Below are 16,823 nucleotides of genomic sequence, written 5' to 3' on the forward strand. Positions count from 1 at the left end.
TTAACTGTGACATCATGAGGCAGTACATTTCCAACTCCGTTATATCCATGGGTTCATAAAGGGGTATAAATGCAGAAGAGATATGGTGACCCTGTAGAAATCACCGGTCAGGCCACAACACTTGTCCATTTCTGGAGACTACACTAAAGGAAGGACATGAAGGTCCAGAAGTAAGGCAGAAAATAGTCCATACAAAGTTTCCAAAGAGTGATTTCAACCAGTGTATCAAACTGGAGAAGCAAGGTCTATATGCCTTAGAGCAAAGAAGGCTGAGAGGACCTGTGGAGGAGATGGACAATGAAAATGATGGTAGCACAGCTGATCAGGACTTTTGAAAGTGATTGACTCTGGAGGGAAAATGATAAACAAGATTTGAGACAAGGAGCAGACAATGGGAATGATGAGATTGTTCTTCTAGAAGACTCCAAGACATAGGGATTCCCTTACAAATCCAGGCAGTTTGTCCTCATTCTGTCCTTCCTAGGTTTCAACAACACAGTTCTGAATGACTTCGTGTCCTATTTTGCATCAAATGCAATTCATTGTTGTCTCTGAATTATCACCTCAGTGTAACACTCTCAACCTAGTTTACAATCTCCCCCTTTGCTCTGGTCCTCCCTATCTCCAAAACAACCTGCAGCTTCACCACACTCTAAAATACTTACACCACCCTATCATTGTTGTCAGGTGGTTTTCACCACTCCATGGTTGGTAGGCATTCCATCAGCTATCAAGGCACTAAAAGTTCAAAGTTCAACATAAACGTATTATGAAAGTACATATACATTACCATAAGCTACCTTAAGAATCATATTCTTGCAGACTTTTACAGGAAATAAAGAAATACAATAGAATTTTACAAAAAATACTAGACACTAACAAAGACTGACAAATAACCAATGTGCAAAAGAGGACAAACTGTGCAAATAAGAAAATATTGACAACATGAGTTGTAAGGAGTCCTTGAAAATGAGCCTATAGTTTGCAGAATCAGTTCAGAGTAACGTGATAGAAGTTATCCATGCTGCTTCATGGTTGTAGGGTAAGAACTGTTCCTGAACCTGGTGGTGTGATCTAAGGCGCCTATACCACCCACAAAATGCAGCAAATCAGGCAGCACATAGTATATGAAGAGGAAGAAATAGTCGATGCTTTGGGCTGAGATCAAAGGAAATGGAAAGGAGATGAGATGGAAAGGAGCCAGGAAGAAGCCAGAATAAGAAGATGGGGCAAGGGGAAGGAGTACAAGTTGGCAGGTGATAGGTGATGTCAAGTGAGGGGAAGGTGGGTGGATAAGGTAGTGGGGATGAAGAAGCTTAGAGGTTGAGGATGGAGCGAAGCTACTCAATAAAGTGGTGCCCCCATCACCAGTGTAGAACAGGCTCCACAGGGTGCACTGGATCCAATAAGTGATCCTGACAGACTTGCAGGTGAAGTGTTGCCTCACCTGGAAAGACTGATTGGGGCCCTGAATGGTGGTGAGGGAGGAAGTGAAGAACTTCTAGGTTAAGTTCCTGGAGGGGGATCAGTGGATGAATTGACAAGGGAGTGATTGAGAGAGCAATCCCTGTAGGAAGTAGAGAGGGGGTGGGGGGGCAAGGGAAAGGAGCATTTAGTGGTAGGATCCCATTAAAGAGGGTGAAAGTTACGGAGAATGATCTGCTGGGTGTCCAGGCTCAGGGGAAGGCAAGGGTTCTATACCTCCTTGAAGACCTCTTGGATGCTGGGGAGGCCAGTACCCATGATGGAGCTAAGTTTCAAGCTTCCTGCAGCTTACTTTGATTCTGTTCATTGCAACACCACCACCCCCCCCATACCAGATGGTGATGGAGCCAGTTAGAATGCTTATCACTGTATATCCGTAGAAATTTGCAAGTGTCTTTGATGACATTCCAAATCTCCTTAAGCTCCTAATGAAATATAGCCGCCATCATGCCTTCTTTGTAACTACATCAATATGGTTGGGCCAGGATAGATCCTGAGAACCGTTGATACCCGGGAACTTAAAAATTACTCACTCCTTCCATTTCTAATCCTTCTATGAGGACTGCTGTGTGCTGGCCCATCTTACCCTTTCTGGAGTCAATGTTTCATAATATTTCAGCATAAATTTTCTCCAGCTATACTTTATGTGTTTATCAATAAAGTCCAGAAATATTAACCCATTCACAACCTGTCCAGCCACACTTAATGGTTTTGCCTTTCTTCTTGCTCCTCTTTTACTTCCTTAAATGCATTCATTGAGCCCTGTCCGTCAACAATCTTTTAGACAACTACCAAAATATTCCATGTTGCACAGTGTCAAACTTGGCATAAGTACCCAGTGATTTGGTATTTTTGTGCTAAAGGCACGTAATAAATACAAGTTGTCCTTGTTTATTTGAGCCACAGGAGGGAGCTGACAGACATGTTCATTCTGAGTCACTGGTTTCATCATCACTCATTGTATAATCTGCGCAGCAACTCAAAGGACATTATTGAACTGCGTCAACGCTAGGTATTCATGCGCTTTACCAAGGACAGAGATACGTCATGGATAAATCACAGACAGATCTTAAGTGGTATAACGCCACAGGCATGAATAAACTGTTTCCATTTCCGTGAAATCTGAATCTAGCCAGCATATCTGACTTTAGTTAAACTTGTCTTTTCAATACTCCTTGGGTCTAGTCAACAGTACTGTGAAAATCAAAACAAAATGCAGATACTGCAACTCTTAAATGGAGGTAGAACATTCTGGAAATACTCAGCCGTTCAGGCCTTACTTGTTATGTTTTGTAACTTCAAAATATTAAACTAATTCAAGGAAGACACGGGGAGTCTGAAAACATGCTTTTAACTTGGTCTTAACTTTAAGTGAGGCATGCATGTATCACGTGATAGCGTGATGACATATACAAAATAACATATTTTTACTTATATGTTGCAATTAATTATTTAACCAAAGAAGAATGCTTCATCAAACAACAAATATATAAGATCACTCAAATAATTCACAACATTACTGTGGGATGAGAAAAAGCTGACAATTTGGTCGTGCAACACAAACAAAATGCTGGAGAATCTGAGCAGGTCAGGCAGCATCTATGGAGAGGAATAAACAGTCAACGTTTCGTGCCAAGACCCCTCATTGGTTCTCAGCCTGATAGGTCGACTGTGTATTCCTCTCAACAAATACTGCCTAACCTGCTGAGCTCCTCCAGCATTGTGTGTGTGACTCCAGATTTCCAACACCCCTTGTGTTTATATTTAGGTCGAATACCCTTGTCAGAATAGTCCGACAAGGGCTCTCAGACATGATACATTAAGTCTGTTTCTTTTCCCACAGATGTGGCCTGGCCTGCTCCCAACATTTCCTGTTTTTAATTCAATGTTACACTTGGCAGTATTGTGGATTCTGAAGTGTACAGAGATGAGAAAGCAGAACAAAAATAGGGTGGTAGAATGAGCAGTAAAGTTTATTCTATAAAATAGTCATGTGATGCATTTGGCAGGAAGAATGGGGAGAGGGAATATAGATTAAATGAAGCCATTCTAGAAGGGGTGCAAAAGCAGAGGGAATGGGATTATATGTGCAAAACCATTAAGCATGGTTGGTCAGGTTGTGAATAAGGTTAATAAGGAACATGCATAACTGAACTTTATCAATAAATAAAATATAACACACACCAGTCCTTGTCAAGGGTGAGCAATTTCAAGTTTTTGGGTGGTAACATCTCTGAGGAACTATCCTGGGCCCGACATATTGATGCAGTTACAAAGAAAGCATGACAGAGGCTACACTCCATTAGGAATTTGAGGAGATTTGGTACGTGACCAAAGACACTTGCAAATTTTTACAAATATACCGTGGAGATCATTCTAACTGGTTATATCACTGTCTGGTATTGGTGGGGGGTTGCTGCACAGAATCGAAGCAAGCTGCAGAGAATTGTAAACGTAGTCAGCTTGATCAGGGGATCACTAGCTTTCCCCAGCACCCAGGCCATCTTCAAGGAGCGATGCCTTAAGGAGACAGCATCCATCATTAAGGATCCCCATGACCCAGGACATGCCCTCTTCTCTTTGCTTCCATGAGTGGGGGGGTACAGTGTCTGAAGGCACACACTCAATGATTCAGGAACAGCTTCTTCCCCTCTGCCGTCTGATTTCTGAATGGACATTGAACCCATGAATACTACCTCACTACTTTTTTTTCTCATTTTGCACTACTGATTTAATTTTATATATATATATATATATATATACTTACTGTAATTTACAGTTTTTATTATTATGTATTGTAATGCACTGCTGCCAAGTAATAACAAATTTCATGACATATGCTGGTGATATTGAACCTGATTCTGATTTTAACATTGGTCTGGTCTCAAATGGAGTATCACGTTCATTTACCTCGTTATATGAAGCATGTGGTGCTATCAGAAAGTTTTGGGCACTGGTACTGGTTCAATTTCACATGTACGATAATACAGTGCAAAGGTTTTGTTTTGCCCGCCATCGAGACAGATCATGCCATATATAATTACACAGAGATGGTAAAAAAAAAACAGAATGCAGAATATAATTTTGCCATTTCAGGAAAGTGCAGTGCAGGTGAAAAATAAAGTGCAAGGGCTAGATTAAGATTTCAAGGGTCCATCTTTTAGCCTATTCAAGAGTCTGATAATAGTGGCATGGAAGTCTGACTTTGAGTCTGATGGTTCATGTTCTGAGACCTTTGTGGCTTTCTCCTAATAAGCGGGGGATGAAGAGGCGATGCCCAGCTTGGGATGGTCCTTGATTACGCTAACTGCTATCCTGAGGTAGCTGGGAGTGTAGACAGAGTCAATCGATGGAAGATTAGTTTGTATGAATTTTGATAATAGTTTACTACAACAAGGAGAGATTAGAGAAGTTTGGGACTGTTAACCCGAGAAAAGACCCAGTGAAGATTTGGTAGAATACATTCAATGATAGTGGAGAAGGAAGGATGTTCCCATTGTAGAAATGGTCAAGAACTGGAGATCATTGGTACAAAGTAAAAGAGGACAGGATAAAAAATGACATGTGGAGAAATTTTTTTTGCATCATCTGGGAAGAACGTACTACAGCTGTGAAGGAGGCAGGTTCCATTGTGGCCTTGTGAATTGGATAAACACATGGTGAGGTTACATCTGCAAGGTGTGGGAATGAAACCACAGGCCGTAACCAATGAGTTGCTCTGGTCTCCTGGATTCCATGGTGCCTTGCTTCCATTCCATTTCTGTGGGTCCTGATGAGGATGGTGTGTGGGAACTGCACAGTGGAGTGATGGGTTGGTAAGTTGGGGAGGTAATGTGCCTTTTCCACACTTCCTTGTAAGCTCCCTCATGCTGTGAGGAAGATACTTGATGTTTCCTGCGCCTTCCTGAATATTCTTCCTCCATCTAAAGCAGTCTTGTGCTAGGTGTTCCCTGTGCCTGAGGGATGTGGCACTTTTCCAAGGAGCTACCTAAGAAGACAAAGAAATCCTGAATAAACTGTGGATGCTGACTGATCATATTTCGGGATCGTTTTGCTGAACTGCAAGAATCAGATTTTAATTAGCCTGGTCTTGTCCTGTGACTGCACCCAACTGACTGTAGATCAACGGAGTCTGTGCCAACTGAACATAAACACATATTTGCCTTTACAGAGCTGTCACAAGTGCAAATCAGATCCTAAGATACTTGGGGTAGCAATGAACTGTACAAGGGGTGATTGATAAGTTTGTGGTCTAAGGTAGAAGGAGTCAATTTTAGAAAACCTAGCACATTTATTTTTCAACATGGTCCCCTCCTACATGTACACACTTAGACCAGCGGTCATGGAGCATACAGATCCCTTCTTTGTAGAAGTGGTCCACAGCAGGGGTGTTTGATAAGTTCATGGCCTAAGATAGAAGGAGATGAGTTATTAACTTCAAACTTTCTGCATTATCACTCAAAGAGTAGAACTGCACGTGCATGTAATGAGAGCGTCTTGGACCTCCAGGTGGTCCACAGCAGGGGTGATTGATAAGTTTGTGACCTAAGGTAGAAAGGGATGAGTTATGCAGCTCTCATTACATGCACATGCAGCTCAACTCTTTGAGTGAAAATGCAGAAAGTTTGAAGTTAATAACTCATCTCCTTCTACCTTAGGCCACAAACTTATCAATCACCCCTGCTGTGGACCACTTCTGGAGGTCCAAGACATCGACTTCTATGAAGAAGGGATCCAAATGCTCCACGACCACTGGACTAAGTGTGTAAATGTAGGAAAAATAAATGTGCTAGGTTTTCTAAAATTGACTCCTACCTTAGGCCACAAACTTATCAATCACCCCTCGAATATTGCAGGATATATTTTGTTTCCTGTCCAGTGAGTATCTTGATTGAAATGAGGACCAAACAGAAGCACTTGAATGTGTTGGAGGAAGTAATCAAGAGGCTCTGAGAACATAGGTGAACCCTTTCGGTTCAAGAATAGAGTGTCTGTTTCTGGACACTGGTGAATGACGTGGTCTGTCCAATGTTGTTATAGCCCCAAAGCTAGGAGGGCTGCCTTGGGGCAGTTTGCTGACTTCTGGTTTACGCTGCTGGAAGTGAACATCGTCACTGTACGACTGCAAAAGTTTGTCCAGCTTCAGGCCTGAACTGGGACCATGCACTCACTATGCCAGACCTTCACTCACAGGCTGGACTGTTGGACTTTATGCACCTCTGCTTTGAGGGAAAAGGACATAATTCTGGGAAGGCAATTAATGGCCTTGGCCTCCAGACAGATATAGATATTGTACCCAATGATCACATTGTCTGAATTATTGAACAAATCTCTGTACTATATTAACTATTTATCAAGCCCCATTTGTGCTGACTGAGGGATGATTGCTCAGCATGGACAATTCAGGTCAAAGGGCTGCATGCTATGTCTACCTTGCAGCCACTCCCATTAATACCCAAGTATCTAAAGATATTTCTGTACACTCTCCAGCCTACATGCATCATCTCCAATTTTCCAAGTTCCCATCTGTGATCATTTGTTCATATGACAGTGGTAGGCTTTCCCACCATTCCTGTCCACACGACCTGTTGGGGCCTCTGCACACGCATGGCCGGGTCCCAGAGAACAGGATGAAGACACTTACAATCGCTAAGTTGCAGAGTCACTGATATCGCTCTTTTCATGCAGACTCTCGTTGTAGGAGACGATTTCCATCGACAGTGCTTGCACTGTTGAATATTATATAATTCAGTTAAACAAAGAGCATCAGAGAAACGCATCAGTTTATTAAAGCAGAGATGTTTAACTGCCTGAAACACAGTAGACGGAGTGGTGCAATGGTTAACTGTGTGACATAGCTCTTTAAGGTACCAGCAACTCCAACATGCACCAGTTTTTAACGTTGTAATCACTGCAGTCTTAATAGACAACATTTGACATGAGCCACATGCCACTTAAGGATATACAAGGTTGAATTTTTGTACAGGAACTATTTTGCCACATTAGAGATTAAAATCTAGTACAGGATTTTGCAACCCAACCTTGAACCCTCCTTGAGCTCATCCCCTTCCTGTCTGATAAGAGGCCGACTGTCCAGTTTAAGCAGGTGGTTACTTAACCGTTGCAATGCTGGATTTTTGAAATAGTGTCTATACCACACAGTTTGTAGATCAGAGGGAGTAAAGGTCTTTCCTGTAGAAGTTGACCCACTTCCACCTTCCATGGCCTGCTGGCTCCACTATACACAAATAGGCCTCAAATATCCTCTGTTCCGGTAATGAGCTGCCTAACCAACATTGGAGCACTTTTCTATCAAGCCCCTGCTCCATTGTTTGGACCTTTCCTTTTGTTTAGGATTCCTGAAGATTCACATCCACTATTCAAAATTTGGAACCACGCTCCTTACCTGATCCCTTCACTCCCCTGTTCCCATTAACTTCAGCCCTGTAAATCAAACTTCCCATTTGAAGGGCATCCAAATTGTCAACCACACAGCTGGAAGGCAGGAATTGCAAAGGAGAAGCCCACTCTTCCTGGTTTCCCAAGCTTGCAACAGCACCCCTCATCTTCAACCAACTTACCACACAGAGCTCCCCTCGGGACCATTGTAACAAATAACTATATGTCTGATGAATGAAGAAAGGTTTTGCGAGCATCTTCAAAGAAGAGAGGTGCTGAGTAGCAAAGTTTAGGAAGAAAGTCCTAGAAGCTTTTGTGGTCCAAACTGCTCAAAACACAATTTCTCAAAGCGGAGCAATGGAAATTCAGGTAACACAGGAGACCAGGACTGGACAACACGGAGATCTCATGGACTGGAAGATAAAGGAGATTAAGTAGCAACATCCATCCTGGTCATAACCTTTTCTCATTGTTGCCAGGTAAAGGATTCTAAAGACCTACACCTCACGGTTCAGCAACAGCTGCCATCAGGATCCTAAACTGGCCTGACAAACCCTAATACTGCCTCAGACTACATTTCCCTCAAATTACATTAATATTCAGCCCCCGATCCATGGTTTAGATCATTTTAATTTTATTTATTGTGGCATGTAAGTTATGTGTGATTAATGTTAATTTAAGTTAATGTAATTTATGTTCGTCATGTTTGTAAAGTACTGAGCTGCTGGTACAAAACAAAACTGATTTTCAGGACAGTTATACCCTGGACGTGTATTACTTTGACAATAAATGTAAACTTGAACTTGAAACTTGCAATGCTCCTCAGGATTTGCCCAAGATTAGTGCAGTAGGGAAATGAAGCAGTCAATTCTAGCTGGGTGCAATGACAGAATTAGACATCTACATTGTATTAAAATCCTCAAATTTATATAATGAAGATCCTTCAGAAATGAGTACAGATTTTTAAAAACTGAGGCAGAATGTCCCTTAGATTCATGTTTGTTTATTTATTTATTTATGTTTCGCATTGTACTCTTATCCACACTGGTCATCTTACGTAAACAGTCATTTTAACATTGGCTGCATGAACTACAGGATCTACTGTATATAGTTCAAATATATTCAAAGCAGATGATTTGTTGCAATCAATAATATGATTCTATTCTAATATCGATATCTTCACTGCTTTCAGCACATAAGACTGAGACAATTCAGCCCATCTTATCAATGGCAGCTCTATGCAAGCTCTGCTTCTTCAGCATTATTCTACAGCCCTCTCCTTTCAAACCTCTCTGCAACTCCCTGTTAAAAGTTATTATTAATAGTTTTGCCACATTTTCAGAAAGTACACAATCTAAAATTATACCAGACTGCTGTACTGATATTCACAGCCCCTCCTGGTTCTTATTGCACAGACAAACTTGGTAACTTATTGTGTTACACAGGATAAGCATCGAAACTGATGTGACTGATGCAGATTTCACAGCTGCAGTCATTGGCTAATGTATAATAAGTGCATTGTGTTTGGCACTTAGATTACAATTCTTAAATACACAAATCTATTAATTTTACTCAACAGTACACTTGGGAAAATAAAACAGTATTAATACCAAAATAGAAAATGAACTTCATTTACAAGGCACCAATACAATTTTCTACTAGTAATGTTCCTCTAATATTAAATATGCAAACCTATTTAATTAACAATTATGCATATTTGGACATAAAAATAAATCATTTCATACGATCAGGGTCTACATGGTCTTTGTGTCCTTTTTCCTTTTTAGAAAAAACTCTGGGCTATTGATACATCTGTAGGCAAGTAACTGTGGCAGAATACCATACAGTCCATTTATTAATAGAAAGGACAGATAGGCATCTTCTGGTACTCTGTATGTGTAAGGAGTCCTGGAATGAAGGGATGCTCCAATGTGTGAAAACTGTGCCTGTTTATTAAAGAAAACACATATTAATAAATACAAGAAATGCAATACCAATCAATGAAGTGATTAGAGAACAAACTTGGGTCTGATATATTTGCATTTCTGCCTGTTCCTATTAGAAGTATATGAAGCGATGTATTTTTTTCCTATGGAGGAAAATAGTTCTCTGTGAAATTGCTACAGAAGAACTGGTGGAATGAGCTGATATGGCAGGAAATGCCCTGTTCGAGCCACTACTGCCCATTCCTTCCCTCTCCAGTGGGGAACCAGTGAGATTTAGCAGGGACCAAGATATTAAAGATTTCCCCTGCCCTCTATCATGTAACGCATGTCCCAAAAACGTGGCAAGTATCAAGATGCAGATAGAAAAGGACAGGGTTACCTCCCTCCAATTTTGTACTCCAATGTGTGAAAACATTGAACAGGAAGTCATAGGAGAATCCTCCCCCATCCAGCCAGCTCCCGAGACTTACCTGGAATAGCCCCCAGTCTCAGTAAATATCTTCGTAGAAGCTTATTTCAACATTGCAGAGAGAGGGTTAAGTTTGTGTTTAGAACTGGTGCAAAATAGTCCATGTAAACCATAGAAAACCCAATTATTCTGAGGTTTTGTTCCCCCACCTAAGCAAGGAGATAGTTGTGTTGAAAGGAATGCAGAATAGAGTCACCAGATTGATTCTTTGGAAGGGGGTCTGTCACTTGTAGAGCTTGTGCCTCTAAGCCTGACAGGAATGAGAGGTGACCTTATCGAAATGTACAAGAATTCTTCTGGAGCTAGACAGGATTGATGCAAATTTTATATTTTCCCTGGCTGAAATATCAGAAACCGGGAGTCATAATCTCCAGGAAAAAAAAAGAACAGTCATTCAGGACAGGGATGAGAGGAAGATTCTTCACCCAGAGGGAAATGTCTCTTCTCCGAGAATTGTGGAGGCTCAATCATTGAGAATATTTAAGGATGTGTAGCTTTTAATCATGGGATATGAGATTTGGCGTTAGTACAGGGAAGGCGGATGAATGCATGGCTCCTGCCTCTTTTTGTCATGTTTTGTATGCATGAAGGAATCACACAATACCAACTTCGCCAGCCAAAACAGGTTAGAAATTGTAAGATGACTGAAAATGCACAATAGAGTATTGATGTGGTGGATTGAACCCCCAGTGTTATGCTTAGTGCATGTTAGGACAGCCCTTAATCAATGTCTATAGTCCATGAGTTCCAGCCATTGCAGAGCGTGGAGTTCTCCAAGAAACTGAGTTGGGCAGCTGATGGGAGGTGGGGTGGTTTATCATTGTGAGAGATGGCTGTGGAGCGGAGGCATAAAGAAGATCATGAAGAAAGGATCATTGTTGAAGTGCTAACTGAGGTGGTGATCGATGTGGGCATATGATTGGGGAGTCTGAAATCAGCAGCCCTGAAAACTGATTTCAGTACGCTGGGAACACCCACAAAAGAAAGTCTGAGAGAAAGCTTTCTGAAGAATATAGGAACCTCAGGCTTCCGGTCTATGGTCTAGTTGAGTTTGGATATTTTCCAAATAACACCAAGGGACATTTCACCTTCTTTAGGGTCTGCTTTGGCCAAGTTACAATAAGCACGTTCCACTGTTTGATATCACAATATGTATCAAGTACAGTCCACGCATTTACATCTGATACACAGAATCCGGAATAAAGTCGCAAGTGTGTGCACACAGTCACCATTACTGACTGTGTCTTTCACAAAGTTCCATCACAGCGTACAGAAAACATTGAGTTAAGAGATAGAATTTCAAGGTAAGTAGTTTCTATTGCAAAATTCAGCAAGGACAGCTGTGAAGAATATTTTGCCTAATTGTGTCTATCTTGTTAGCATCTTTAAATTAATCTTCCTGATTGATGCTGGTGAAATAGTCTGGTCTCCACGGCAGATCAAGCTATAAGGTTTACACCATTCTGTGACTATTTTTATTGCAGGCAGCTGACTTTTAAAATAGCATCATTGTATCTGGGATTGGATATGGCCATTATTTTGCTCTGTAACATCAACAGAGTGCAAGCAGGAGATCAAATAATATCTTAAATTAGAAATGCAGCGCAGCCCTGCACTTTGCTTCATTCTGTGGAACATGGAGACTCTCAAAGTACAGCTTAAGATTGCTGAGTTATTTTGTCCTTGATCCACTTTCACATTCCTGCTATCTATTGTTAACCAACTGTCTTCATTCACTCCTCCCCAGAACCCTTTCTTCACCAACTATGGCCAGAACTTCATAACTGAATGCACTATCCACATTCCATGCCTACTTACAACACTTGTGACCTCAACATCTTATAAATAGAATGCATAATAGGGAATAAGTAACGTGCTTCCCAATGGAGTCAAAGTATATTCATCCATGCATCATGTTTATAAACATTTCCTCTCCATTTTTTAAAATGCTCACTGGTGGGGAGCTGAGATGACTGGGGGTGCATAACAGCTTAAGCATTACAGTATCAATGGTTTCCAATACATTCATTGTTTTGAATGCCAGCATAGGAGATGGTGGCTTAGCGGTAGCACTTCTGCTTCTGAGGCGGCAGGTTGTGAGTTCAAGCCCCACTCCAGTGATATGCCATTCAGGCCTCTGGTAACCTAGTGAGCTAAGTAACCAACTGCTTCATAGATAGGCACAATGGATCCTAGGTTACAATACTGAAGAGCAGCAGGGGGGGTTTTCCAAAATTTATCCCTTAGTCACTTTCACTAGAACAGATTATCAAGGCATTATCACATTTCTATTTATGGGGTTGTACTGTCTGTAAACTGGCTGCCGTGCTTTCTACAGTGATTCGTGTCTGAAGTACCTCAACAGCTGTAAAGCACTTCAATATCTGAAAGGTGTTCCAAAATGCGAGTTTTCCTTTAATGTGGGATTAAGACTGGAATGGAATTTGCAAGGGTTCTCTGTAAAAGTAATTGCAGTATACGGTTTTGTGAATTCGCCAGCAAATGGAAGTGATTATCTAATTAAATGCATGTGGTTAAACCAGTGCGTAAAGATGATCCTTCCTTTTGTTTACTTAGATTAAAAACTGTCAAATATATATGAATTAGAAATTATTCATCAAGTTCACACCTTTGGCTTTATTTAGCAAACAACCAGGAGTACCGTAGTGGTGCAGCTCAAAGAGGTGCTGTCACTCAGCTCCAGTAGGTTTAATCTTGACCTCCCTCCTCCCAACCCCAATACTGTGATGTCTGCATGCTCTGCCTACGATTGCATTGGTTCCCTTCCTGGTGCTTGAGTTTCTTCCGCAACCCGAAGATGTGCTGGCTGCCAGGTGAACTGGCCTCTGTGAATTGTCCCCAGTGTGTAGTTGAGAGGCAAAATCTGGCAACAGCTAATGAGAATGTGGAAGGAATAACATGGACATGGTTTAAATAGATTCTTGATAGCTAATCCAAGACTTGAAGGGCCAAAAGGCCTGGGCTGTGCTGTATGAATATGGTTCAAATTCACCAAGACCTTTGGTAAAATTTAATTCAGTGAAACTGCTTTGGAAAAGTGACTGAAAGCTGTTGGGTCTTTGTCACTGATGACCCTTGGGGAACAGAGCCTTCCACACGTCCAACCAACATGTGGTTCTAATTCCACAAATTTTGGTCATATCTTAATAATGTTGTAGCAAGAGATGGGTAATATGTGCAGCCATGTCAGTGATGCTAATGTTAGGGAAATGCATATAAAAAGGCCAGGCTGCATTCAGTTTGGTCGGCCTTGAGCTGTGGCTGTGTACCAGTTCTAACCTGGTGCGGGCAATGCCCTCAGCCTCCTGATCCTCCAGCTGGGTGAGGTGAGGACCACCACTCCCACAAATGAAACACCCCAACAACTCTCTGCAAGAAGCAAGACTGGACCAGAGTCCCGCCCTTCTTTAAAGTTCTCAAAAGAGTGTAAAAGTCTTTGAACGTGTCAGATGCAAGTCATCTGTCAGATAGTGGAGATGCATTTTCTATCCTGCATAAGAACCATTCCAGAATTAACAGAACTTTGGAGGTTTTTTTTTTAATCTCTGCAAAGAGCAGTCACTATCTCTTAAGTCAGTTCTTTCAAGCCTTGAAATGTTGATCTTAGGTCCTTGGGCTTTGTCAGTTTTAAATCTCACCAACTTCTTTAAAGTTGTTTTTTTTTTTCACTAATACTCAGTCCCTCCAGTTCCTCATTCTCATTAAACCTTTAAGTTCCTAATACATCAGGCACATTGCTATTGAAACAGATACCACCAGCCATTTAAAGCACACCAGCACTGTGTAGAAACAAAGTACAAAACAGAAAACGCTGGAAACATTCTCTGAGCTGAAATATTAACTCGACGTCTCTTTCCACACTTGCTGCCTCACTGATGCCCCTTGGGGAACAGAGCCGTGTTGTTTCAGATTTCCGTGGTCTGGAGCTTTTTTATGATCATGTAAAATAAACATCTGCCACTTGGATTATTCATCGCCATCTCTTTTGCTGCCATTGAAAACAGTTTCCATTCATCTAATCTGTTATCACTTGTACTATTGCTGTTGACCTAATTTTTTACTTCCTCTCTTCTAATGATATCAAGGATACCGGGCCATAGGGGGAGACTGGTTAAAGGGTGATTTCAGACTAACATCAGGAAGCATTTCTCTACACGTGGAACTAACTACCTAGTTGGTAGTTGAGAGTAGTACCCTAGAGACTTTCAAATCCAAGCCCGATAGTTAGTTCAACACACTCTGTGAGTAGGAATTTGGCAAGCATTGTTGGGCCAAATGGCCTGCTCTTGTCAAAAAAATTTTGTATTGTTCCAAGAACATCTTTAGTGTGTGTAGTTTCTGTAAATCATTCAAATACAAAACTGCGTTATTTTTTCAAAGCAACAGTTCAATAGCCTGGAGTTCCCATAGCAACTTTTCTTTATCCCACCACTCTCCCTTCCACCACAGTACAATTGTGTGCAGTGTGAAGCACCTGTACAATGCCTTTTGCCAAGATTCAGTTCAGGATTTCCTAAGGATGTGAACTGTTTCCTCTTCCAAATGAATCCAAAATAAAGAATATGAAGATTACATTTCTTGAAATGGGTTTAGATCATGGATCCAATCAATCTGAGATTTCAGATCAAAACTGACACAAAATTATAAGAGTTACCATTTTCTAACTACCTTCTTGCCTCACTTTCCCTAGTTAAAACAAGGAAGAAACGACATTCTCCAAGCTCACACTAAATGAACCCTTTCTAGCAAGTTAACCTGAAATTAGGAAAGGCAGAAGCCAAGATGACACAGCACAATATTCCAAAGGAAATATTTTATCAGTGTTAGTTAAGGGACAAATGTTGGATAACACATCAATCTTCTGTACATAACCAAGCAGTCAAGACTTGGGGATAATATCTGCCCTGGGAAACACATTCCCAGTTGATACCACTGGTGAATTTCAACAGAGGCGTACAATGTACTAGATCTGTACTGCTGACATCAGGTTGTGATAAGGGTCAGATTACAGTTTTAAATATTTTAAGCCTCAGACCTGTTCGTAATCCAGCCATTAGTTCTTTATTGTGAACGACTGAGACAAGATTAACACAACAGAAACCATTTATACATCTCCCTGAAATATTCCATATTTTCATTCCATGGTGCTGAGCTATGACATCCACACCTGCTGTAAAGGATTAACACTACATCTCCCAAGCAAGTGAAAACTGATCAACTTGTTTTTCAGATTATCAAGATGCAAAATAAATTCTGGTTACTGAAGACTTTAGGCCAATTGTGTATCTTTTATGATCGATTGACTGTCTTCGAAACAATTTTAGATGTCTAATCAATGTCTACCAGATCCTAATGTAAAGGCCTCTCTGTAAGGTTTCACTGCTAATGTAATGGTTTCTTTGTTGCAGCAATGTTTGGGTTATGACTAGAGATAATGGGGGCTTTGGAATGTGCGCCACTCAGTGAGAGACATGGTGTTCTTTCTTGTGGGGCTGATAGAAGGGATTTCACAGTCTTCTGTTGGCGAGAGATGAAGAGAGAAGATGCGAGTGGAGGGAGTTGGTAGGCCGCCGGACGGAGTGGACTTGGAACAAGGGTCCAAGGGTCAGCGATGCTCGGAGGAGGTCGATGGGGAAGGAATGGGTGGAACCGTGAGCTCCAATGTGGATATTAGACTGTCACACTAAGAAAGAAAGTGCATCTTAGCAGTCATCTGGGTTACAATAGTATCAAAATGGTATCAAACATAATGGTGCCCAACAGAGCAGGGTGAGCAGCCTCAATGACTAACACCCCGTAGCACTCACATCTACTGTGACAGAGTGCTTTGAGAGGTTGGTCATTGCTAGAATTAACTCCTGCCTGAACAACAATCAATACTTAAAAAAAACACACACACAAGCATGGGCTGATAGTTTGTCTCAAAACACCTGAACAGTAATCATCTTCACAAGAAAAAGTCGAACCACCTGCCTTGATATTCAATAGCATTACCACTGCCAAGTGAACACCGTCAATATTCTGGGGATCAGAAATGGACCAGAAACAAGAGCAGGTCAGAGGGTGGAGTGAGTGACTCGCTTCTAAATAACTCAAGCCTTTTCCAATTCTGTAAGACACATGTTAATACTGTGATGGAAGACTTTTCACTTCCTGGTAGACATTTTAAAAAGCCGAACTTCATCCAGACCAATGCAACCTATTTGACTGATGCCCCAATCAGCACCTTAAACATTCCATCCTTCCACCACTGCCACACACTATACCACCTATAAATTACAATGCAGTTCCTCATCACGGACTGCACCTAATAAACCTACAACCTCTGCCACCAAAAAAATAGTCAAGACCTTCAGGGATGGGCAAACAGTAATTTGTGCAGGGCCCCTCTCCACCCCTCACATACCATCATCATCTGAAAATCTGCCACAGTTCCCTCATCATTGCTTGTACTAAATCCTCCCCACCAATCAGCACCGTAGGAACTCCAGCAGATTACATCC

At 41.3% G+C, this 16,823-nt stretch overlaps 1 protein-coding gene across 2 annotated transcripts in view; it reads right to left on the reverse strand.

Moving 5' to 3' along the window:
* Positions 1 to 8,871: 8,871 nt before the first annotated feature.
* Positions 8,872 to 16,823, reverse strand: part of LOC140718828 (transmembrane 6 superfamily member 1-like) — a 50,960-nt gene continuing 43,008 nt past the window's right edge. For both annotated transcript variants that reach the window (XM_073033029.1, XM_073033028.1), the window contains exon 10: positions 8,872 to 9,830. In XM_073033029.1, the coding sequence (XP_072889130.1) occupies positions 9,639 to 9,830 (192 nt within the window). In that variant the 3' untranslated portion in view covers positions 8,872 to 9,638. The remainder of the gene's footprint in view (positions 9,831 to 16,823) is intronic.

This window comes from Hemitrygon akajei, chromosome 30 (genome assembly GCF_048418815.1).
Source record: "Hemitrygon akajei chromosome 30, sHemAka1.3, whole genome shotgun sequence".
NCBI lineage: Eukaryota > Metazoa > Chordata > Chondrichthyes > Myliobatiformes > Dasyatidae > Hemitrygon > Hemitrygon akajei.